General features: G+C 39.2%; 1 protein-coding gene across 3 annotated transcripts; it reads left to right on the top strand.

The window, feature by feature from the left end:
- The first annotated feature begins 310 nt into the window (after nt 1–310).
- stim1a (stromal interaction molecule 1a) lies at nt 311–26,869 on the top strand. Of its 3 annotated transcripts, XM_085370690.1 has the most exons (14): nt 311–487; nt 1,163–1,298; nt 4,189–4,319; nt 7,721–7,835; nt 10,415–10,526; nt 10,856–10,971; nt 13,894–14,071; nt 19,441–19,618; nt 20,367–20,534; nt 20,774–20,874; nt 21,014–21,243; nt 22,058–22,138; nt 22,698–23,118; nt 23,534–26,869. In XM_085370690.1, the coding sequence occupies exons 2-14, from the start codon at nt 1,175–1,177 to the stop codon at nt 24,009–24,011; spliced, it is 2,433 nt and encodes an 810-aa protein (XP_085226816.1). In that variant the 5' UTR covers nt 311–487; nt 1,163–1,174; the 3' UTR covers nt 24,012–26,869. The 3 variants fall into 3 exon arrangements, with proteins under 3 accessions (XP_085226816.1, XP_085226815.1, XP_085226814.1); XM_085370689.1 differs by lacking the exon at nt 22,058–22,138 and having other exon boundaries at nt 22,698–22,761; XM_085370688.1 differs by lacking the exon at nt 22,058–22,138.
- The last annotated feature ends 85 nt before the right edge of the window (nt 26,870–26,954 follow it).

Raw genomic sequence — 26,954 nt, 5'->3', positions numbered from 1 at the left:
TTGGTTTATAATGGAGCACTGTAACAAAAAATAATTTCCCCCAGGGATCAATAAAGTATCCTGATTCTGATTCTGATTCTGATTTAAATGTTGTATAATATTCTATTATAGTAAAAAAAAAAAGGTGATAAAGAGACTAATATTTTTTTTCCTCATTATTGCAAAAATACTCGATGTCTTAATGTCTCTCTTCAGCTTGGACGCTTGGATCAAGTATAGCCTATACTCCAAACGCTAGGGGGCGACATTAGCCGATGATGACTATACGGAGGAGGAGGGAGTACTAGTGCCTTTGCACTGTAGAGGAAGACAGTTCACGTCTGTCCACATTCTGCGGCTTTTTCGGTTCGGTCTCTCGGTCGGTGGAAGAGCGAGACCTCTCACAGGAGGTGGAGTTCGCCGTGCTTAAGCTACGCGGGACCAGTCGTCTCTTGCGATGTTAACAGAGAGCTGAAAAGACAGACCTGCTTGCTCCAATACATGATAGGTAACTTTATCCTGTGTTGTGGTGTGCCTGTAGTAGCATCCAGCGTAGATTAAAAACTACAATCCCTCGTCGGTAGCGCTCTCTCTTGTGGTTAGCTAAACGTCAGCAGTCGCTAATGTGCGCCTGTAGAAAATGCAGCAAGTCGACAGTGAAATAAACACCTCCATCTGAAAACTATAGAAGCGTCTATATGAGGCGGGTTAGACTGTTATTTTTCCATTGGAGGCTATTACACCCAATTGTCGAGTTAACGGAGATGTCGAGCTAGCTAGCTAGCACGCCAAGCCCTTTTTAGACATCAAACTACGAGACGGACCAGACTTCTGTCACTTTCTCATAATCTTTTTACTTCTCTTCCTGAAGTGATATTTTGGGGAATTATAGGGATAAAAAGGCCACATACCAACTAAACCAGCATAGTAATGGCTTAAAGGTTACCTTAGCTACAACCAGGTATTAGTAAGCTAATGACTGTTCGATGGCTCATTCAGGAAGAAGAGTCACACATGACAAGTGAGCTTTATGTAACAGCATTTCTTGGTGTGCTATAAGCTGCTTAACATAGTTCCCTGTCCCTGGGAAAGCGGTCATATGTTGTAATATACCACCACTACACTCCGAATGTGTTATGCAAGAGTTGTCAGAGTGTTTGATGGACTCTTATCTTATTTCCAGCGTACACAAGTCATGGAGCTCCACAGATCCTTGAGCTTGTGGATATTGTGTTTGTGTCTCGTTGGAGAAAGTTGGACTGAAAAGCCAAGTTCACCTACACCGGTGGACAGTCAGCTTGCTGAAAATGGAATGCGAGGTGAGTAATCAATCATGGCAATAATTTGTTATAGCAAACCGTGAAAGATGTAATTGTATCCCTCTTGACACACACTATACCGCCTGTTTGAGGACAGCAGTCTGTGTCACAACATTGCGATTGTGTGCAGGCACTAAATGTAGCCATGCTGAGAATAGTCTGGCTGGCATTTGCCATTAAGCCCTGTCCTCCTACTTCGATCTAGCCACTGAGTCAAACAATAAGCAGTTCATCAAAAAAAAAAAAATTAGTGGAAAGAATGACTATTGGGTGAATGTAGGCATTTTATTTCCAGTAAATAATAGATTAGAATAATTATTTTCCAACTACTTGTAGCACAAAAGACAAAGGCGCACCAGCCAATTATAACCTTGTTATTTAGAAGTCCGCTAGTTTAATGATTTTTTTTTATTGGATTACAATGGATTTTTATTTTTTTACCTTGTAAATCGTTTCTATACTTTTTTGAATAGCAAACCAGTACCACTGAATTAATCATTTCTGCATTTTTATTATTGAACAGTGCAGTGAAATGGGAAACTGCCCAAATCGTCTACACGCATCAGTAGAGATGATGCACTTCAAATGTATTTTTCTCCTAAAAATTTCAGTGTGCCATATAATTTATTCTTGATGTGACAGTGATTTTTAAAGCTTGACTGGTATTCTAAATTATCATGGGAGACCGTGGAAGAAGGATTTATGGGGTGGAAAAGCTATGGGTGTATTCTTCATCTAAATGGAAGCTCACAGATTGACGTGAGTAACCTGAGCTCTTTTAAAAAAAATATATATATATATATATATGCAAATATCTTATCTTGTGTCTCTGGAGGTTTGCAAGCCAAATGAGAAAGAGAGAGAAGGCCAAGTTTGGCGTTTGAGAGTGTTACAGGTGGTAGACTTTTTACTAGAATAACTGTTTTTTTTTTTTTGTTTTTTTTTTTTTTTTTGTTTAACGCAAAGTGTGTTAACGTTGAAAGTGAGTAATCACTTTGTGGTATGTGGCTTTGCAAGTTTGCTAAAAGTTGAAAGCGTGCATGCTCACAAATGAACTTATAACTACACGGAAGTTCAACCACACTATCCTTCCTATTTCTATCTTTTGTGTTGTCATGTAGACCATAAGGTACATTTTGCAAGTTAAAAAAGTTTTATAGGCTTACAGACACAATATCATGGACAGAAATTATTTCAGGTATTAATCTGTGACATTTTTACTCTCTGTTCTCTGTCCTTAATTGCTAAGCCTGCATGTCAAAACATCCAGTTCTGGGAATTAACAAAACAAGGATTGGTATGATGTGTTGATCAGTAGGAGGGGGCATTACACTGTAACCTCCGGCACAATGCAAGCCAAATGCCTGCAGTCTGTTATAGTTGAGAAAAAAACAAAAAAAACAATGTGGGTGTCATTGATTAATGATGAAGCTGCATGAGCTCATTTATGAAAGGGGAAGTGAGGTTATGTTTGCATACTGCTACACCATGTTATGGGAAAGATGGTACAACAAAAAGAAGAATCCTTGCCTGATAGTCAACACTGCTCAGTTTTCAACCTAGAATCAAGGTTTTTGTCAGTAATCTGTAGTGTGATTAAAAAGTTCCATAAAAATGTTTCTCCAGGAGTATGTTGTTGCTGTAAAAAATCCAAGTTCAGACCCAGAAAGGAAGTCTTGACCACTATTTCTTGTTGGCATGCAGGCAAGGCGTGCTTCTCTTTTAACTCTTTTCTTCATCGTTTCCTTTTGTGGTTAAAATTTAGTCAATTGTGTAGCAAAGCTTACTGCTTTAATATATGCTTCTTAATCTTACTTATGTTTTCTAAACTTGTTGTTTTGTAATATTAGTCATTCCCTTCATTGGTTAAAATAGTGTCTGAGATATACCTGAGATCAGAGCTGCATATAGTTCATACAAGATAGATTTAGAAGATAGATTTGAAATCAATAGAATATGAAGCTTTCATGAGTACTGTTCTTGTAAGTTTACCTGAACTGTGCTGCATTCAATCAAGGAATGCACACACACTCTTAAATCTGCCATTGCTGCACACATGCAAAAATGTTTTCCTCTTAATGGGAGTGGCGTCATCATCTCATATCTAGCAGAGGATCAGTAATCCCTCAGGAAGCAAAGTGACACAGGAAAACAGTGGGCACGCAGGGACATCATAAGAGATGTCCATTTTGATTTCTGTATAATTAGAGTCCTACATACGGATATTTTTATACAATACTAAAGCCTGTAGAATAGCAAACCTGAGTTTCTTGACATTAAACAGAATAGTGACAATGACATCTAAAATTATGATGCCTCTACACTCATCGATTCAGTTCAGTGAATGGTCTGTTTTTGGTCTACACATAGGTGTAGCAGATACAGTCAAAAGTACCTGCCTTTGTAACAGCCCGCAGTAAGTGAAAGGCCTTATATAAACAAGCCTTCCTATGCAGCCAAGGAATGTTGCAGTTCAGTTATCTTTGCTAAAGAGAGTGCTGTGGGGAAGCCAATTCAGCAGGGGACATTGAGAAGGTTTTCTGTCTTTTCTGCAGGAAAGTGCACACAAGATTAAAAGCTATTAGCCTTTATTGCATCACAGTGTTGCAGTGTTACAAATGAAGTGCTAAGCGCAAAAAAGAACATCTTAGACATTATTTTTTACAAAAACCTCTGTTATATAAATGTTTTTTGTTTATCTGTGCATAGTTACATCTACTCTTTATCCAGTTGTGCTTTTTTTGTCTGTTTTTGTTTGTTTGGTATTTTTGGTGATTGTAAAAAGTAAATTAGTAATTGTAGAATAAGGAAAAAACTAAATATTAGTCGACGAATTCGTGGACCTTTGTCACTTAACAACTTGTGGATATGACTTCTGTTTCTTCACCAGATTTTTGTCGCATTGATGAGCCACTATGCAAGGATGAAAATGCCTTTCTCACCTTTGAAGCTATCCGTAATATCCATAAGCAGATGGATGATGATGCAAACGGCAATGTAGATGTCGTAGAGACAGATGGCGTAAGTAACAACCTGAAAAGCCCTCTAAGTTAAACAAGACTGAAGTGTTGCTATACTCTAACAATATCAATTCTGCCCTCTGTGTTGGAGAAGTGAAGTGATATTGATACAAAGGGTTATCTTTTGTGTTTTATCTCACTGACACAGTTTCTAACTTGCTCTAAGAATAAGACATCCTTCTTTGGTGGGGTTTTTCTTTCTTTCCCTCTTCACAATTCAAAAGAGAGCTCTTTCTCCTGAAGTCTGTGAGTGAGGGGCAGGGATACAACCAGCTGAGATCCTGCTCTTAGTGAGGGAGTGTTCTAAGGCTTGGACACACTTCACTAGAGCTGAAGCTGACAGTGCTCGGAGCCTTATATACTCATTGTCATTCTCAAAATGCTAGTTTGAGAGGATTTGAGCTTTCAGACATTGCACATTGGAATGTGGGCAAACTGTGGTTATAAAGGTACTATTAACAATACTTAGGTAGGCTGTGACATATAAATTACACTCAGTTGGTACTAAAGGCCACAAACTGTGCCAAGAAACAATCACCCACACAATTACACCACCAACAGCAGCCTGAACCACTGATACAAGGTAGGATGGATCCATCCTTTCATATCGTCTCTGACAAAGTCAAATATCTAAATCACAGTAGGAATTGCGACTTATCAGAACAGGCATAGGTTTTCTTATCATGGTTTTTCTGTCCAATTTTGGTGAGCCTATGGGACCAGTAGCTCTGCATAAACACCACTAAAGTTGCAGCATTTTTACAAACCAATTCTGGTTCATCCGTTTCACTCAACGATCCGCTTTCCCCTTTCTCATTCTCCGTTGCCGCCATGCTTTTTCGGCCATGTGCGTATGAAAACAAAAGCATTGCGCATGCACGTTTTACCCATATTCTATCGCAATATTTTATTTTCTTATCGTTGCCTAACATTGTACCGGCATTACCATGAACGGTATGATATGGCCCAGCCCTAGTTGAATGAGTGTACCTAATATAGTGGCTATGCTGTTACTTTAAACCCTCTGTCATCTAAAATTTTGTAGATTTTGCTCCAAAGGTGGCCAGATAATGACTGTCTAACTGGTAGGTTCATCCTGTTGCACGCCAGTGCTCTTGCTGATATACCTTTTTCCCTTGTCAAATAATTAACCTGGTGTATTTACTGGCTTAGAAAGCATAGCTGGCATTCTTTCTACCCTTGCCTGTCAGAGTTGAATCAAAGGTATTTTTGAATACTCTTGACAGCTTTTGTCATTACAGTAGAATCACAACCATGGAAAAGACAGTCCTAAAACAACACATGCAAATGAAGGCCTAGTATGAAGATGGGTGTGGTGTGGGAGAGTATTTCTTGCACTAAATCCTGTTGTAACTTGCATGTGATTTGTAGACAATTATGCTGCAGTTTCTTTAAAAAAATGTAGCACAAAGGGGATTTGTGAAGCCACAATCTGCTTTGTGCTTATGGTAGAGTAATACTGCACAGTACAGTAGTTCTCTTCAATAGCATAAATTATAAGCAAAACAGAAAAAAAATACATATGCATATGTACAGTAGTGCAATGTTGCACTGTAAGCTTTAGTGTAAACTACAAGTTTTGGCCTCGAGAAAGCCGCCTCTGGTGACTTGATTCAGGTATGGTTCGGGCTCAGTCTGTGTTATGCAGCTGAGGCCAGATCAAAGCAGGTGGCACGATCACTGCTTTTAAGAGGGGCACTTGGCATGCAACCCCCCTAAAGCAAATAATGAAGAGAAGCACAGTGAGCAATCGTATGTGTAGTGGCTTTTAGCCAAGAAATGGAAAGCTCAAAATGATGATGAAGAGTACTTCAAGACAACCCTCTTTTTCTTGTTAATCATACAGTGATTAAATAAGGTGGGGAGTTGCTTTCTTTACGAGCAAGATGAAAGTGTACATCTGGTCTCTTAACAGTAACCTTGGTGACTCTGTCACATTATACAGGTCCTGCTAATTTTCCATTGAATATGTTCGGGAGTGCTGTATTTCACCTGCAGCAGAGACATCTTGCTGCACTGTAGTGAAATCTTCCCACACAAATCTATCAAGAAAGAAAGGCATCATGACTTATTACTGTCTTTCACCCATGACTCTGCTTTTGTGGGAGTGCTAGATGTTATGTAGGGTTCATTTTTAAAAACCTGGTGAGTGGGTTAGCCTACAATACAGTGGGCAATCAGCAATGTGGTTCCAAAAGCAAGTGAGGGACAATTACCATTTCAGTGAGAGTGCAAGTGGAATTTACATTACGATCAGTCTTTGGTACAGTTTAGTGAGCATGACACTGTCTTATTCTAAAAGGAATACAAAAAAAGCTGTTTTTATGATTAAATGTATAATAGTTTTGAACAAAAGTGAGAATGGCATTCTGTGTTGCACAATTAAATAATGAGGGGAAAATCCCTGGTGAGGTATTTATTAGGTTTTATTTCATGTTAAGCGAGTGAAGGCAATGGATATATCCCACAGGAGTTGCATTTAATTGCACTAAAACGATGGATTAACTATTACAGCAGTGAAATGGGTCACAGTGCTCACAATCAATAGAAACCCTAAACACCATTTACAAATGTGGTCTTTCCGCATTGTCACAAAGCAATGCACCTCTTTGTAGTAATGGTTTCATTAGAAGTGATCATGTTTTGTGGTGTCACAGCTTTGCAACATGAGAAGTTTGCCCTCATGGCGTTCTGTCTGAAAGGCTTTTTTTTTTAAACTATATGGCTAATGTTTTGTACACAACTCATGATATCGTTCTAAACATAGCCAAGTACTTTTACTGCCTAAATGTAAACAAACCCTAACTGAGAGCTCACCGTTTTTTCCCCACAGCCTCATCTTCATATGGGGTTTGTGACTTAACGTTTTCACTCTCGGTGTGAACCATGCATTTGCATTTTTTTTCCAAGTTCCAAAGCTATCATATGACAACATGGCGATACCTTAGTTGTAGTGATTGCCCTACAGCAATATTGTATTGTAGGAGCAACATCAACAAGGTAATATACGGTGACACTCCCTTTCCTTTCACTCTTGATGTCACTCGCCCCTTTTAGCAGCAACATTTGTTTAGATAGTTTGGAGAACATGGCATCGATTACAATGGGTCTGATTTTTGTCTTACAAAGTTCACACCACTTCAATTAAGCAACTAAGTTTGATATACAAAGGTATCATCTTTCAAAGCCAACTTTAAGGACTTAAAGATGTGCTCAAAGTTTGGTCAGAATACGCTAGCCAAAGTTTTGAATGCACTGTCAGTTTCAGTGGTGAAATTGCAGTTGTAAAACAAATGTTTTAACAGTGTAGCTATTTTGTCATGCAAGTCTTGTAAAAGGTTTTTGTTTGTAGCCATTACAAATGTCTTTGTCATACTGCAGTTCCTGAGAGAAGATTTAAACTACCATGACCCTAAGGCCAAACATAACAGCTTCCATGGGGATGACCAGTTCATCAGTGTGGAGGACTTGTGGAATTCATGGAAGGGCTCTGAAGGTACAGTTTTGTTGCAAAAAGGGCCTTTCTTTCACATCCATTTCTATGTAGAGTTGTATGTTGTAAACCTTTTTCTGCATACTTGATACCTCCAAACACTACTTAATGTTTGATATTGTAGCAGTGATTTTCATTTTTAATGAAGCAGTCTTAGTGACTTTGATTACCAGTCAGAGAATGGCAGAGCTTTTATATGCCTGTAAATAAAGGTTTATGTGCTTCCCTCTGACTGAAAGTGTGTGTTACAGCTTATCCATGCTTGACCCTTTCACTCAATTAACAAAGGCACAAAGTAGTTGATAAGATTGCATGCCCAGCAAAGTGCACTGTTCTGCCAGAGTGGCCCAGAGTTAAGATCGTTGAAGCTGTCAGCACAAAATTCAGTCACACTTCTTTCTGACTATGTCTAACCATACTAATGTATTCTATTATACTCACTCAGAGCACTTTCATGTGCTGTATCTGGCACTCACCTTTTAGCATCCTTTCCTCTGACTGCTTTTACCACAGTTTTGTTCACAGTACTGACTTACACTGCATTGCAGTTTCTTGACAAAGTTTTAGAGGTTCTGAGCAAGGAAACAGGGTTATTGTACAAGGGAGCAATGTATTAACTTAGTCAACTCACAGTTTTGACTCTCTGCCAGGTGCTGGGGATCAGATTTGCCTTCCCCAATTATTCCTGTCAGCATGTTATGCTGCGGGGATCTCGTAGATCATTCAGGATGTGTATGCACACAGTCAAACAATGCATTTTGTGTCAACCTGTATTATGCAGTTGCAATAGTGATGCATTTTTTCTCGGCTGCAAGTGTTAGATTTGAAATGAATTGATGTTTATGAGGTTACAGCTGTTTCTCAGATAAGTTTTTACAGTGTAGCTAGAAAGGAGAACATTGGTTAAATTACTCCAGCCTTTGCTACAGTAATAGTTAATACTTAGTTTCAGATGTTGTGACTGCCTGAGGTCTATGAATCAGACATCAGGAAACACTTGGTTTCTTCCCTCTTGAATCTCTGCTGCCCTATATTCAAACATGCTTTAATTATTTCTGGTTTCAGAATTATATATTTTTTGCCTTCAGTCTGTTTTTAAGCAAGTGAAACATTTTCTATCTAGTCGAGGTCATCTAACCAACTGCTGGCGTGAGAAAGGAAGTGTAATTCCCTTTCTGGATTGCTTTGACTAACTGTTGTGCTACACGACTCTTAAATTTGTCGCTGGAAAGCTACAGCTGTCCACATGATTCCTTGAATCTTTAGAAGTTGTGTATCATCTGCATAACAGTGGAAGCTAGCACTATATTTGTGGATGGCCCAATGGAAGGCCTGTGGGGAACACCACATGAGAAGAGGGCTGAGAATGAGCTGAATCATCCATTTAGGAAATAAAACAATCTAACTGACAAGGAGGATTCCTTGAACATCCTCAAACACAGTGAAAGATTACAGTCAAAGTTTCTCTTTTAAAACAGTTGTGTTAGAAAATAGCAAGACAGTAAAATATACTGCAGCTATTTATTGAGTTCTCTCTATGAAACGTGAATAAATATGAATTCTACTATTATAAAATGAATAAAAAAACAGAACGAATGAGGCTGGAGGACAAGCTGGCATGTAATTTGGTCTTTATATCTGGAACATTTGTGATTATAGAAATCCTTTGTCTTATATGTATTCACAGCTAACACTAGTGACAAACACTGCTATAATGCCAGACATGCTTTTATGGGGTATTTTAATTTAGAAGCAGGAAGTTTTAGAAAGGAAATCCTGTTGAGTTACAATTGATTATTATCTGTGAAGACTGATTCAAGTTCTGATGTTGTCTTAAATATCAATCATGATATTTGTTAGCAGAATGTCCATCCATCCATTTTCTGTCATGTATCTGGGTCTTAATCCTGGGGCAGCAGTCTGTGCCAAGATGCCCAGACTTTCTTTTCCTCCACCTCTTCCAGAGGGACACCAAGGCATTCCCAAGCCAAACCATAAATCTAATCTCTCTTGTGTCCTGGGTCTGCCCCGGGGCCGCCTTCTAGTAGCACATGCATGGAACACCTCACCTAGTAGGTGTCTGGAAAGGCATGCTGGTCAGCTGCCCATAGATTCCTGACTTACTGTGGGGAAGTAAGTTTGACTCCGAGCCCCTCCTGAATGGCCGAGCTCCTCACTTTCTCTTTAAGGTTGCGTCGGCCAATCACTGGTGGAAGCTCATTTCCATCGCAGTTTAACTCTTTTGGTCACTACCCAGTACTCATATTCATAGGTGAGGGTGGAAGCAAAGATCAACCGATAAATCAGCTACACTCTCTTATTACTAATACACTCGTCTTACCAGCAGAATGTATTTGTCACATTTTTTTATTGTTTGTAGGTTGTTATAAGAGTTGAAGGAAATACTTTTCATTGTAAATAATTGATCCATTATCTGTAGTTTGATTGGATTTTTTTCATAGTGTTTATATTTTGGGCTACAGAAAGAATAATTGTCGCTTTGGGAACAACTAATGTGGTGCAAAATAAAGACTGAGAATTGTAATTATAGTGGATATTTTGTTTCTTCTTTTTGCCAACAGTGTATAATTGGACAGTGGACAAGGTGGTGGAATGGCTCATCAGCTATGTGGAGCTGCCACAGTATGTGGATGCATTTCGCAAGATGAATTTCAATGGAAGTGCCATGCCAAGGTGTGACATCATCATGACTTTATTTTCCTTTCTTTCTTTTTTCAAACTGAACCGATCTATGAACCCTACACATCACTGTGTGTGATAAAGTGTCTTGGTTTACTTATTACTGTGGAGATATTTTTATGTACTTAATACAACTTTTTAAAGTCATTAAATTGGCTGTCTTTGTTAACCTGTTTTATTTTGATATGGGTTACTTTAGTTTACCTTTGATGAATTAAGGACTTGTCAAGCGATCGCATTACAATCTTTGTTGTGTATGTGTCTGTGTGTGTGTGTCCCCCGCTTTCTTCCTGCGAAATGAATGCACGTCTGGTCTCTTTCAGGCTTGCTGTAAAGAACACCACTCTGACACTCTCTATTCTGAAGATTTTGGATCGAAGCCATGTGCAAAAGTTGCAGCTCAAATCGTTGGACACCGTACTCTTTGGAGCACCACTGAGTATGTAACTTTATTTTTTGCAAGTCGTGTCTGACTTTTAGAAACACGGCTTCCCCAGCAGACAGTCTACTATATGAATCTCTTGCGTTCAAATGTTTTACTGTGGAAAATAAGTTTCATTACCAACGTGACCAACATCCTGCCCAATTTGGTCTACTGCTCTCATTTTCATTCGCTCTTTGTCCCTGTGAAGTGTTGTGGCCAGAGTCACCAGGTCTATGCAATGCTTGATTTATAGTACTGCACTAAATCTTAACTGTAGCTATGCCATAGCACCTTTCCAGAAACGCTACACATCACAGCAAAGCAGATCTCAATAACTCTTTGGTAATGAAATGTGGCGTATTGATTAGTGGAAGGATTATACCTCTGTGAAACATAATGTAATAGACTGTAATTGTGGCTAGCTTCCTCATTAGACTGAAGCAGTAACTCATAATTTGCCAGTTTAGCTTGTGTTTGTTTCTTCTGACAGGTGTAACAATCTGTGTATAGACTCTGTAAGTCCTACAGTCTTCTCCCCATTCTGAATTCCAGTTAATTTAACTATTGTTAAAGATTAATTGGCTTTCACTCATGACTCATGTTAGTAAAACGCAGACACAACAGTGTACGAGTATAAACAACATAACCCACAATTGTGAAAGGTGTATGCTCATTCAACCCAGTGCTATCATTTAAGCTTAGGAAATCCTGTACCACCTGTATCAATTTCAGGGACTCAGGAAGATTTAGACTGTTAGACCACACTACTCTGTATTCCAGACACATCACTCTGCGTACAGAGGCAAATAAACACTCCACTCATCCTCTTCTTCTCCACTATCTCTGCTCCAATTCTGCACTTGTAGATTGTAATCCTTTAGGGGTTTCTCAGTTTTTTTTAGCTCCTTAGGGATTTGTAACATCACAATGGATAGGTTGTCTTCGATATCATATGTCCTGTCAGCAGTTTAGATGTTTTTTTAAAAAATTGTTTTGATACTGGAGAATTATTTCCCAGGAATTTCAAAGTAGAGTAAAGGTGTGTATTTAGAAGAGTTTATGAGACGTCAAAAAGAAAAAAAGAAAATCTAATAAACAGTCAGTGGAACCAGGTATTTGCTTTAAGCGCACACACACACACACACACACACACACACACACACACACACACACACAAAAAAAAAAAAAACAGGAAAGGGGAAGAGTGTGTAGTGGTGTGTGTCTGGCATGTGTCATTGTGAATGTGTTTTGTAAGAGTCACCCGCAGGAAGACATTAGCAAGGGCTGTCTGGCTTTGACAAGCTCTCAAAACCAGGGGGTCCCACTAACAGCCAGACTGACCAACTGTGAAGCGTAGCAGCATTTTAAGACACACTGCACAAAAGGTTGCACCTAATCTGGCCAACAGATGTGTAATAATTAACCCAAGCTCGTTTGGGTCCTGTTATTTCCAGTTCTGCGGCTAATTACCTGTCACTTGATGCGCTCTTGGTGGTATTCCTGAAAGAAATTGAATGTTTTGTTCACTGTATGTAAAAGGAAATTGCCTACAATAAATAGCCCAGCAGAGGAGTGGCATCAGGAAATTGCATTCTCAGAGATAATGCCCTGTTTTTCATTTTGGCGTCTGTGCTCAGTGAAGAACTATGATGCACTAGACATGCATTTCAGTAAGCATGACTCATTTTGGGTTATTGTGTTCCAGGTCATTTAAGAGGTAAAGATCTGTTACTCAAGGTCACATTATTGGAGGAGCGACCACCAAAATAAGGTTTTTCTTCTGTTGCCTGTCAGCTAGACGTTATTGACCCATTTTGATCAAAACGAGGTGAAAAACCTATCTGTGTGCTTTTATTCTTACATCAATGTAAAAGGAGTTATTCTGTACATTATCTATGTATGGCAGGGGCAGAGAGTGATTAAAATTCTGTGGTTACTATGCATGGTTCTCAAGTGCCCACAACTTGCTGTTTATTCATCTTATTCTGACAGGTGGTCTAAATATTTGGCCTGGAATAGGTAAAAAACTTACAGGCTTGTACTTCTGGATTGTCCAGTGTTGGCCTTCATTTTAAAAACTGTGTTTCTGCCCGCCAAGGCTACATGCAGGTCAGACTAAAAAGATATGGATATATTGTATGCAAAGTGCATTCCTGTTATTCTTACTTATTCAGTGGAACTGATAAGACTTGAGCTGTACAGGTACTTGAGATTTACAGCTTGTGTTGTAGAAGTTCTGTCTGTCGAGCTGGCACGATCTACTGATATATTCATTTTACTTCCCTTTGTCTCACTCCAGGAAGTATACTGTTCTTTCCTGTATACTCCTACTCAGGTTTTGCAAGAAAAACTTGTGTAACTTGCAAAACTTTGAGAAACTACGCTAGCTGCTACATACATGTTATTTCTTCGACACATCAAATGACAAATATCTGTTGTTAGTTCCCAGCTTGGGTTTAACTTTAAGTTATTCTGTTAGTGGTTGTAAAGGGATCTGAATATGGGATGTGTTCTTACAAGTAGGATACTTGATTCCAAGCTATTGTGACTCTGAAAATCTATAAAACCCTCACAGTGATAACGTCAATGAATACTTATAGTTGCAGCTAAAGTTTGAGCTTTAGCTTCACATCTTCCCCAGATTAAAATAGGTCGTGTTAAGCTGTCTTTATCGTGGTCTTTTGCACTGGGTCCCTCTCACCGCAACCTGAAATTGTGCTGGTGAGCCTTCTATTTGTGTCACTCCACAGCAGTTGCAATATGACTATGAGATTCAAGTTTCACACCACATTCTTGTAAAATTTCTGTGTTGTTAAACAGCTTTATCCTATAATACATGTTGCTGACCAAAATGCATCTCCTCATCTATAGGCCTGCTTAATGACTTAGTTTCTTGTCTTACTAAAATGTAACCTCATGTCTTTTTATTTCATTCAGTGAATAGACATAACCACTTGAAGGACTTCATGCTGGTCGTGTCAATAGTCATAGGCATGGGTGGATGCTGGTTTGCCTACATCCAGAACCGCTACTCTAAGGACCATATGAAGAAGATGATGAAGGACCTAGAGGGCCTGCAGAGAGCTGAGCAGAGTCTGCATGACCTACAAAAGAAGTGAGGGTTTTTCCCAACACCAACACAAGCTCTATTGCATTTAATTGTATTTTCTGCACATGGCGTTCATTTTAGATTTAATATGAAACTGTTATTTTTGTCTTCACATGAGAACTTTTGAGCTTTTAATACATTTAAACTCATCATCCACTTGTCTGAGGATAACTCTCATACATTAAACTGTGTGCTATAATAATCAGCTGTAAACGGTTATTTCTGACATTAGTAGCTTATTAGCTTATTGAGCTGTAAACCTCCAACATTTACTGATTCTAAATGGTGGAGGTCACAAGTGAACAGAAGATTTTTAGTTTCCACTTGAACATTCTGCTGATATCCAACCTTGAATGACAATCAAAGCAACGGCCTGACTCGTTGTAGCATGTTTGCAGGGTTACTCCCTAGTTCTTTTGCTGTCAACTTTCAATGTTTTTCTGGTTTGATTGTTTGGATTTGTATATAGTTTTTCCAGGTTTGCACACAATCCTGGGAAAGGTTTGATTAATGGCATTCATTGTTCTCAAATAGGAACTTGTGTTATGTTATAAAAGACTGGCAGACCTGCTCTAGCACCGGGCACTTATGTGTTTATACTTAGTTATCATCAGGCCTCTATGGACCCATTCCACGGAGCGTTTTTATGTTCAAGCAGGTGACTAATTTAGTGAAGCCAAAGTCTTTGGATCAATGGTGGAAGGTTTGCTTCATGCATTCGTGAAGCTGTCTGATTGCATGAGGGGTTTTTTTCTGCTGTTTTATTTATTTTTCTGGCTTCATACACGAGCATGTCACAGCAAGTCACACATTAACTGGCTGCAGATGCATGTGATCAAGGCATGCTTACTTCTTTATTTAACAAACTAAAACACTGCTTATTACTGGTAGCATTGGCTGCAGTTTTATAGCCTCCATATCTGCGTAGTCGTAAAGGTAATTCTTAATTTAGTCTCCAGCCATCACTTCTGACTATACTCTGACAAATTGTTTAAAAGTACACATTGTAAGTACCAGTGATCAAAATCACACTTTTCTTTTAGAAGAGAAAAATCTTGGGAATTTGTAAAATGGTGGCCAAACCTCAGGGCTAAACCTTTTAGAATTTTAGAACTCTTTAAAAAACAACTTTTGAATCGCACGTTTTATACTTTGCCCTTTCTTATATCTTATAATGCAAAATATTTCATACTCTGAGGAGTTTTTTGGCCATCGGATCATTCCAGCCTGTCTTGTGATTTAAGATTTGAAATGAGATGAAATTTCAGTGTTTTAAAGTAAAGCTACATGAATTGGTGAATAAAAGAAAGGCTAATCTAACTATTTTAGTCCTGCTAATACCTGAAGGAATGCTCAGAATGTGCTTTGAAGTGCATATCCTATTTTGCCTTTCAAGGAGACTTGAACTCAGTTTTGACGTGATACATGAACCAAAGGTTTTTGAGCTTGAAGGTGCAAAGAGATTCCCATTTTATGGTTTTGCATCTCTAACACAGTTTATCCACTGGGGGAGAGGTCATCTTCAGGTAAATTTAAAAAAGGAATAAGCTCAGGCCACTGGAAAGAGCCACATAACTGCGTAACATTCTTGTCTTTATTCTTGAGAACAAAGGGAGAGGTGAACTCTTGTTGCAAATTTTTCTTTGACTGCCCTTATTACCCACATACGTTAATGTTTGTATGTTAAATGGGGGATAAATGGGCTGTTCAAGAGACAGGCTTTTGAAATATTCATTTTATGCTTTGTCAGTGCTTACTGACTGAACTGAAACTAATGTTTGTGTCTGTCATGGATTCTTGATTTTTTTACAGTTGCACCTTTATCTCCTGCATCAGCATATTTTTGTAACAGACATGTTCTTTGTTAGTTCCTTTTCCTTTCAGTACACTAGGTGGAGGGAAAAGTGTTTTGTGGGAGTTTCCTGCTGAATTCCAACAAACAGTGCAACTGATGGCTTAAATGGGGACAAATCAGTGAGGTCAAACTCTGTCCTTCTGACACTGCCAAGTTAGTCTTTGTGTTGACTCTGTGGATTTATACTTTGACTGTTTGTAAAACACCTGACACTAGCATCTTTGAAGTGGATTTTGACTTTCCTTTTTTTGCTAAGCTAAGTACGCATAGTTAATTCTCCTCTACAGATCACAGTGGCAAACCTTAAGTAAATATTAAAGGCCAGCAAGTGCAGACATAATTTAGTATCCCATGCAAGTAAACAGTCTGCACCATGGTTGTGCGTAATACTTATTAGTAGTTTGTCTGTCTGCAGATAGTAGTATAGTGCTTTACAGGAACTGCTCAGATCCCTGAATTATGCTTGTTTGTTCAGCACTGCAGTAAAATTTGCCTGTTACAATTCAGCAGTGTTTTGTTCAGCTGCATTTTAAACTTCAACTCAGTTCATTTTGGCCATAGAGGTCATTTAAATTCTATTTAATTAAAAATATCTGAAATGCAAGTTGAGAGCTTCAGTGGGAACTGCAGCTGCCTCAAATCGGTGTGCTTTGAGCTTTGACCCTCTTGCTTTATGTGTAGTTGGCTCAGAGGATTGTGGGTTAGAGTGGCAGGAAAAGCATGCGGGCTTGTGCAAAAGTGTGACTGCATGCAAAAAGGGCGTTCTATTTTTGGCAATACTGCATGCGACTTTTTCTAGCATAATAAATGCTATGACAGAAAAGGCTAGACCACGGGATCAAATACTTTTGTTGAGTCAAGTCATTTCAAAACCAATAGTATGAGGTCATGAGGATTATAGGGCTGCATTACTGTGCAAGCATGGGTATTGTGTGCATTTCTGAGGCAATATGAATGCCAAAGAATATGCAGGTTCTGGTATAATAGGCTATCAGACAGGCAGCAGGTTTTTCAGGCATGCTTGTTTCAATAAGACCGCCACACAAAAATCAGCAGCTTGAGAGGTTTGTGCTCTGTCTTTAGTTGTGTGTTTCCTACTGATCCCTGCAGCCAGCTGCTCTCTTTCCATACCTTTAAGCAGATCCTGCGATGCTGTCAAGTAGCCTGGTCCAAACATGGCTTCACTGTTGGGAGACAGTGTAAGGAGGTTGTGACGAGAGCTGGATTTCCTGGGTGACTTTTACAACACTCTTTGACCTGGCCTCCCCCTTCACTGGTGGGCGAGTGTTTTAAGCATGACTGTTAAACATGTCAGCTCTGATGCAATTCACCCACATTTGAATTTGGGTGTGGTGTGCAGATGAAAGGCCTGAAAAAGGACAGGTGACAGGGACAGCTTGTATTGCATGTGAAAAAAAACTTAAAGGTTGGGCATATAAGGCTACGTATGTCTTATAATATCAGTGTGTATTCAGTAACATTACCTGCAAAGTCTGCAGAGACATTGTGTCTGCATTCTTTAAGCTCTGTAATTCAGGTCATTTCATTCAGGAACAGAATTTGGCATCTACTCTGTGGACACTGTTACTCAGCCAGTGCTTTCAAATTTTAGCTAGAGAATGGCAGAGGTCAGGGTCGAAAGCATTAGCAGGACTGCCCACCAGCAACATTTTCCATAGCTCATGGTCTGGATCAAGTTTCAATTCTCTGCACTTGTGTACTACTTCTGCTGTTGTGTTCAGCCTCAGTGGGGGAAAGTGCTGCTCCCTGGTGACTGAAATGTGTTTGTACGTTCTGCCCTTGTGCCACATGTTTAACAAAACAACAAAACAGAAATTTGAAAACAACAGCATTTATTTTGTTGTATCACAGTATATGTAGTACTGTAGTTCTGGGACTTGTCATATTCATCAGGCTATCAAGCCCAGTGACATTTTTCAATTGAAAAATATTACAAAGTCCTGCATAAATGTAACCACATCACGGGTTTAGTTGGACCTGAATGGTTACAGATGAGAGTATATCGGAATGGTGTGTGTCTCAGTGAAAACAATCGTGTTATTGGTGACAAGCCCGCTTTCAAAGGCTTTTTTTTTTTTCCCTTTTTTTGTTTTTGTTTTAAAGGCTAGTCTAATTATATCCACCACTTGCATGTTCAGAACTCTACAGGAGCACTGGGTGCCACACTGTACTGTTCTAAACTTAAATCCTGACAGCTGTTCTCTTCTTGGCTCTGCTTCCTCTGATGTCAGATTATTGTGAGCTGCCTAGCAGCTGACCACAGTCCTTTGCTCTTCTACATGTTAGCTGTTTCTGGTGATGCATGGCTGATGCAATGCCTACTATGGCATGCAATCTAGGCACCCCTAGTAAACATTTCTGTTGATTTCAGCACAAGATAAACTTTCTAAAAGAAATAATGTCAGAGAGAAAACTATCTCCTTAATGTGTTTTGCAATTGTTGAGTAAAAAAGAACAAGAAACACAAAAGATTTAAAATTTGATTCCAGGTACCTTTTACCAAAAGTCAAAGCTTTATAAATCCTCTGCCTCTCTAATACTTGTCATAACAACTAGCACTCAAGGGCTCCTTTAAGCCGGTGCAGCACTGAGCACTGCCCAGAAGGCAGGAAAAGCCTTTTTTGAAGACGCCAAAGCATTTAACCTAATTAAGAAATGGTATTTAGCAGGATCGGTGGTGGTCAAGTTAAGGTCTGGAACACTGAAAAAAACTGATGCTACTAGGATAGCTGGAAAGGTAAATCAAAATTTCTCTTTGACTAAAAAAATCCTTGGCAGACTGATGGTGCATTTTTTCCACTGTGCAGTCTTCAAAATCCTGCTTGCTTATCACAAAATTCAGCATTAAAGCCATGCATATAAACCTCTAAACAAGCCTGATACAGTCTAGAAATTAATCCTGAGGTTGGAGGATAAGATTAAAATAGAACTTATTTGCTGTGATGAGCAAAGGTATGTTTGGAGATGAAAGGGTGCTACAGTTACACAAAAAGAACTTTCCAACTGTTAGTACAAGGGTTGATTGATCATGCTTTGGGCTTGTGCTGCAGCCAGTGGTACATGGAACATTTTCACTGATAGAGGGAGGAATGTACTAAATAGCTGAATAATATAAAGGCAGTTTATTCTGGGAGCAGTCTGTTGCTAAAAGCTGAAGATGACAAGAGTCTGGATTATACAACCGGATAATGATCCTAAATATACCCTAAAAATGCACCATGGACTACCTCAAGAGGATCGACCTGAATGTTTTGCCTTGGCCCTCTCAATCCACTGATTTAAATATAATCCAAAATTTTTGATTAGACAACAAAAGAGCAGTGACTGCTAGACAGCCAACAATCTGTAACAGAAATTTTGACCAGGGTTGCTCAAACCTAAGCACATCTCCATAGTTCATAGAAAATAACAATAGCTCCAACACGGCTTCAGTTGCTTGGGCTTAGTAAGCAGCCACTGACTAAAAATTGAGCATGACCTTTGGTCCTTTTTTCCTTAGGTTGCAGATTGCCCAGGAGGAGCATCGAACAGTTGAAGTAGAGAAGGTAAATCTCGAGCAGAAGCTGAGGGATGAGATAAACGCTGCTAAGCAGGAGGCCCAACGATTGAGAGAGCTGCGTGAAGGCACAGAGAATGAGCTGAGTCGCCAAAAGTATGCAGAAGAAGAGCTCGAACAGGTAATGGTTGCAGTCTGATCAGTTACATTTAAACGCAATCTGTAGTCCACAAAGTAGAAGCAGTGAATTTGAGTAAATAGAGAAGAAGACTTCCAAGGTGGCATCGGCACAGTATGTTTAGGTCTTTCAGATTCACACTAGCTATAGTGTAAATACACCCACTCAAGTCTTTGTCCTTTGGAATTTGGCAGAAGCAGCACAGTTCAGCCCACGTACATAAGTGAAACTGTTTGTGCTTGGAGGATTATCACAGTGCACTAATTCTGATGCTTTTGTCACATTTGACTGTCCTGCTAATTTGGGATTAAGCAGGGCTTCTACAGTCCATATATGTGCTGTTTTCATTAAATACAAGCCTGAACTTTACTAGATTTGAAACCCCTGCTGCGTAGTACCAGTTGTACCCATTTAAAGAATAGTGCAGGTAATCGTGGATATAGGTAATTAACAGGTAAATGGTGGCCAAACCTGCGTGATGCCGAGACTCTCCTGATGTGTGCAGTTGAGAAGGGGCAACTATGGAAATGTTCGGACTTGATTTTACATAAATTGTCCAAAATTCATGTTTGAAAATGGGGGGCCATTTACGTAGACACCTTTATTCAGGTTTGAGGTTACATCTGAGCTTTCAGTGTGTGGGATTGGGTTATTTGTGGATATGGAAAAGGCTAAAAATTGTTGGCAGATTGTGGGTCCATTTTTCCTTATGTGCTCATCTAGTATGGCTAATAGTTGAAACTTGTTGCAGGTGCGCATGGCATTGAAGAAGGCAGAGAAGGAGTTGGAGTCACGGAGTAGCTGGTCGCCACCAGAGTCTCTACAGAAATGGCTGCAGCTCACCCATGAGGTGGAAGTGCAGTACTACAACATCAAGAAGCAAAATGCCGAACGGCAACTCCTGGTGGCCAAAGAAGGGGTTAGCATGAAAAATATATATACATTTCCTTGTGTATGTTAAACAAATAGAATATCATAAAGATAGAGCTTTATGCTAATAATTTAATATCCAAAAATGGTAAACTTCCACAAATTCTGTATTCATTACCCATGAAGCTTTTCCTGTTCTTAAATATTTGGTCAGTTGTTGTAACCTGGGCACCACTTTCCACTTCCTCCTGCTTACCTTGATAAGTCCTTGGTCACTTGCTTTCGCAGGCAGAGAAGATAAAGAAAAAGAGGAACACTCTCTTTGGGACTTTCCATGTGGCTCACAGCTCCTCCCTGGATGATGTGGACCACAAAATATTAGCAGCCAAGTAAGTTAGAGACTCTTAATTGTGCGTTGATATGTTGTTAAAAAATAAAAGCTGAGGAAAGATGATTTCATACATACATTTCATACATTCTCCTCTTTGCAAAGTTTTCTTTTAAATACTTTCTTCTGATCTTTTGCAGACAAGCCCTTGGCGAGGTGACCGCTGCTCTGCGAGAGAGGCTGCATCGCTGGCAGCAGATAGAGATTCTAACGGGTTTTACCATCGTCAACAATCCAGGCCTCCCATCACTGGCCTTGGCCCTCAACCTCGACCCCACTTTCATGGGCGGCAGAGCTACACCTCAGCACTTCATCATGTCTGACGACATGGACGACATGGACGAGGATATCGTACCCGGAACTCTGCCATGTAAGAGTTCCTCCGAAACGCTCAGCCTTTCAGTGGGGATTAGCAAAAAAATCCCTAAACCTTCCTCCAAGGCTCTGCTTGGGAAATCCAAAAATCAGCTCACATGACAATTTGGACCTAATGCTACATGTATTATTGTTGCCTCCATGGTGCTGACGGTAGTGGGGGTTAGACATGTCGAAAATGAGTATTGAATGGTGTTTTACACTTCACACTATGTAAATTCAGATAATTGTCTTGTTGTTTTACACACGATACCACTTGCCTTTTTGTTAACTGTTATTTTGGATACATTTGTTTATTTCATTCAGTAAATTATTGAAACTGAAGATTGCCATGATTTTCCTCTGGAAACTGAAACCCAAAGAAAAATATACTTCTTAAAGAGAACAATTTTTTGTGTTGACCGATTTGTAGTGCTTGTGTCATGTTACGTGTTATAGATATGTTGGATCAGTTTTTTTTTTGTTTTTTTTTCGAAGGATGCCAAAAAAGGAAATACTTCAGATGTAGTCACTGCCAGAATTATATTCCTATTTAGGACCAAGATAGGAACACCAAAAAACACAACTCAAATTCTTACACACCTTACAGTTCTTGTAGAATTCATACATTTTTATACATATGTCGGTTTCAAACCATATTTGACTTTATATGTTAGGTTATGGGTTTAGGTAACTGGAGCTCCAATTTGCTGCACAAGTGAACAAGTGTTTAATCAACATTAATTACACTGCCTGTCTCACTCCCCTCTCTCCCTCCACCACTTCTCTGGTATTTGGCTCCCACTGCTGTCTCATTGGTCCAACTACAGATGGCAATCGACTGTTGGAACGGCGAGCTAGTGACCTGTGGTCCATTGGTTCAGACTGTCAGCCCGTGTGGAAATATCCTGGTTGGCCATTTATTCATGCCCCACTTCAGTCCTCAGTCTGACCTTCCCATCTCCACTTTTGCCTAAAAAGAGTTTTCATACATTTTAACTGGCAGTATGCTCCAGATGGACCCAGCTGTAATAAAAAAAATAAAAAAAAACCTTCTCCATGCTGCCTTCATTTAAAAACACCCCTGACCTGACCTTAGTTGCTTGCTTGGTATTGAAATCCTCCTCCTAAATGTTGCCCCTCCTCCAGACAAACCCCTTTTTTCTACTCCACTATTGTTTTGTATTTGTTTTTCTTTTTTAAAGAAACAATTTTTTCCTATTTAAACTTATTATATTCTTATAATTTGCCTTTATTAGATGGAAAGATTAAACAAGTGTTGGGATTTTACTGATATGCATCACTATTGTGGAGTAAAGAGGCTAAAATTTGTGTATTTTTATATTTAATAATGTGTAACGTTTCCAAAGACTAAAGCATCTTTTCAGTAATTTTCTCATTGTTCTCACTTTTTCCATCAGCCATTTATTTTATGTTAATGTTACTACCGCTGTTATTTTGTGCCAACAGCTCCCAGTATGATGTCTCTGCGCCAACGCCACATTGATCCCCAGCTGGCCCTGGGCTCCCAGAGGTTGGTAGAGAGTTGCCTGTTGGCAGGGCAGCAGGGCGAGGGAACCCCCTACCATTCGAGGCCTAGGGCTACCTTCAGACATTCACGCAGCCACTCGTTTGGGCAGCTCGATTGTCTCCCTCTGCCTCCCCTCTCCTCGGCCGTTTCTCACCCGTCCATAATCTTTACTTCCAGCCAAATTCCTCAGTCGTCATCATCCTTATCCTCATCTTCTTCCTGCTTACCCAGCTTTGTGGGTGGCAGTGCAACCCCTCATTCCCATGCATACCATGCTTCTTTCCAGCCCATGGATCCTATTCCTGATTTGTCATTCTCAGATGTCTCCAAAGTGCACTCCTCGTGCAGCGACAGTTTCGGGTACCCATCTGTCTCCATTCTCCACACACTTTGCATGTGCGTGGGTGTTTTTACACCACCTGTCATGGTTTTACCTTGATAACACATGTAGAGTAGATACACTTCCCTTAGTATATTCATTTTGTTATGTTTCCATTTTATTTTGTAATTTTTTTTCTTTTATAAAATTTCTCATCCTTTGCTGTTTTTAAGCCATTACAGAGACTTTGCATTTACTCTCTTTCAACCTCTCAGTGTTCCTCCTGTTCTTTGCCTGCTCAACTAACAAGTGTGGAGCCGCACTATCCAGCCTGTGCCCTGCGTGTCCGTGACTTTCAAGGCATAGTGTAGATAAACTCAAGCATGCAAAGCTGCTTTTAAACATTCCTTGGATCTGATTTTTCCTTCTCTAACTTGTGAATTTTTCTTCCTGCAGGGATCTAAATCGCTCCGACTCAGACTCCTCTTTGTCCCTTTCACAAGTTGGTGATCGACTGTCTGCCTACAGCTCCAAAGGCCACCTAATCAAGCCCACTTCTCTCATGCACGGCCTGTCCAACCGAGCAGATGATGCCGTCTCACTGCATGCTCACACCCCCAATGGAGGGACCCGTGTTCATGAGGGAGGTCCCGACAGCCCCATACTCATGAAGAAGGTGTACAGCCTGGGAGAGATCAACAGTCTGTCTGAGTCATCTCGCTCACTCAGCCCAAACTCCACTGAACCTGACACACCATCACCAACAGGAGGGCAGGTAGGAGTGGTGGGAGCTAAAGCCAACAGCCGCATCCCACAGCTGTCCTCCAAGAAGAGCCCTCTAGAGGAAGATAGTGGTTCAACAGGAGAAGACACAGATTCAGCTGCCAGCCGTAAGAAACATACCTTCAAGATCTTCAAAAAACAGAGGAAATAAAAGCTAAATGAACTATGGGCTACCAAAGCTGTCTGACTGTATTCCTCTGTCTAACCTGTTTTTGTTATGTTTTTTTTAGTTTCTAGTTTTGGGGGTTCATTAATGGTCACATGATGGCAAGATTTTTTGTCATTGAATCTTTTTGTAGGTTACAACACCTACTTTGAGAGACTGTGGACTGTTTTACCCAGCTTTATCTGCTTACACTTGGTCAATGTTGAGTATGTGGGGAATGGGCAGGTTTGTATATTGGAATGTAAAGTATTATTTATTCTGCAGGAACTTGTGCCAGTGTCAAAGGGAAATATGTCTCCCACTTGTTGTTTCCTTTTTTTCCTTCTTGTTCTACAATCTATAACATTTTGCATGTCTTCACTTTTGTTTGACAGATACTCGAATGCTCTAAGTGTTTGCTTGGTTCTTGTTGTTAACCTGCTTAGACAACACTTGTTTCTTTTATTACTATCAAAACACCTACAAGTCCAAAGTGAATGCGCACTCCTGACTATTTTCTTTTTAATGATGGGTACACTTTGTCTGTTTTCTTTTTGTTGATGTCTTGTTTGCGGAGAAAATGACACATTCAGGGGATCTTCAAATACAAGAGGTGTATTAGAATGCTCCTGTATATTACCTTTGGCTGTAAAAACAAATGTTGCGTGTTGCTATTTGAACTCAGTATATTACGATGCCTTCTTAGGGCCATTCTAGGGAATAATAATAATAAAAAAATAATAAAAAAGGATCAGGGAGGGGGTGATACTCTGAAAAAGAAAAAATCCTAACTTTTATGATGTCTTAGGTGGAAAATTTCTTTTTAAAATGAATGCAAAAAACTCCAAAAACTATAGTCTCACATTGAAATCACAAATATAGAAAAATAAAAATGTTCCTCTTTTTGTAAAGCAATCTCATCACACTAGATGGTGCTTTGCCTCTATTATTCCTACTGACATTATTCAGATGCAGTCAGCAACTATCTGGGAGCCCATAATATCACATTAAGTATAGCTGTTTATTGGGTTATTCAGAAGAAATATACTGATTTGCATGAGATGCTTTTGTGTAACAGTTATTCTTGCATCACGCCTCAACTTGGCCATTTTCTGTTTAGCAATAGAAACCACATTTTTAAAAAGATAAAATAAAAGATAATTATTAAGGGTTTTAATGTTTTTCTCAGAATATTAATCAGTTATCTTTTTTCCACATAGAACAGCCCTAATAAGCTGTCCTAGTGTATCAGCATTAACTGCTGGGTCTAAATGTATTTATATTGCACCCTAGAGGTAAATTCTTGCAAAGTATCTAAAGGACCAGCATCAGACCTTTTGCGGTTTTGAGTTTTAGTGCATTTGAAAAATGGGAGAGTGAAGAATGTCTCTTCTCTTTGCTGAAATATCCAGCTTATCTTAAGGACTATCACTGATTAAACTGGGGGTTTACACACACCCTCACTGAACCATACGGTTATCAGGTGTTTGAAGACTAAAAATAGGGTGTATATAGAAAAAAAAAATTTATTAGGCAATAAATTACCAAAATGTTTGAAGTGGCAGCCATGAAATGCAATGGTATCTTTAGGTATTTAATTTTAAAGTTAGGATACACATTGTGAAAAGAAAATGCTAGAGATGCTTGCTTTCTACACCTGTATATCATAAGAAAATGTACACCTTTGGGTTTGTTTTGTAAGAATAGCCCCTTGAAGGTTAACCAGGATCCCACAATTTTCACGTAATGTGGATTGGGCTATGCTGTCCTGTCTTTTAGTTTTATTATTTTGTTTGTCTTTTTAGTGGACATTAAAAGATCCACAGCAGTTTTTCAGTGAGGATTGGTTGTTGGTAAGGGCTATAATTAAGGAAAGTATTTTGCTCTGTACAAGACTGAAAATTTAAAGTTGTAACCACTTCTGGTTAACGTTTTATGGAGGCAGGAAGTCAATCATGTAAAAGTGCCAAATTGTGATTTCTGTCAGAGGCCTTTGTATTTGTAGTGTGTTCTAAACCTTGAGCCCCTTTTGCACAGAAGACAAAAGTGCATGATGTATACAGTAATGTATATTCAAAGATGAAATGCTGAATGTCCGAGGGTATATCCTGTATCAGTACCGTATGTTTACATTTGTAACAAATAATTATTCTCAGATAAGTACAACAAAAAAAAAATACCTTGTGCCAGTTTTAATGTTGATTGCTTCATTTGAGCACAAAACTATGCATCTAGTTGTAGGTAATTACTAAAGTAGTAGGGACGCCAGTACACTTAGGGTGCTCCTGACCAACGAACAACCAAAAAGTGCTGCAGAAGACACAAGAAGTCTCCCCCAGCCTCATAATGTAACAGGTGGTTTGGATTTATAAGACACGTTTAAATATTTTATTTTAAAAAATAAGACGAGCTTAAAAAAAATAACAATTTCCTACTGGTACTTTTTTTAAAGTGTCATTTGTACCTTTTTTGCACGACAGAGCTGTAAATTGATTATGCCATCTGAATGTGTGAGTGTGTCTGTCTGCTCCCGGTATAATGCACTGTAACGTTGATGCATGTCAACTGTCATAACGAAACCTATATTGGGTTAAAAGAGTGGATCAGCTTAAGCTCTTAAGTCCTTCACCCTACTTTTCTCGTTGTCTTTATTTTGAGCTTCTATTTATGAAAACCTACAGTATATTTGTACAGGGAAAAAAATCATTTTGCATCTAATGTTGTGGTCTAAACTTTGATGGCACTCCTGCATGAAAGCAATAAACTATTTTGAATGAAAGGTGAGCTTCTTCTCCTAATACACAGCACTTTGATTTCCTGCTGTAGATTCTTTTTGAATTTTTAGATTTGACTCTAAAGTTCGCACCAGCACAAAGAATTCAAATGTAGGTTGTGAAATGTAGAGTCAGGAAACGGTGAAAGATACTGGGTTACCTTTTGTTATATTAT

This window comes from Diplotaxodon limnothrissa, linkage group LG14 (assembly GCF_057381915.1).
Source record: "Diplotaxodon limnothrissa isolate DT_005_m linkage group LG14, D_limnothrissa_male_GT1.1, whole genome shotgun sequence".
NCBI classification, from domain to species: domain Eukaryota; kingdom Metazoa; phylum Chordata; class Actinopteri; order Cichliformes; family Cichlidae; genus Diplotaxodon; species Diplotaxodon limnothrissa.
Note: the sequence above shows the minus strand (reverse complement) of the source record. Positions and strands in the feature narration are given on the sequence as shown.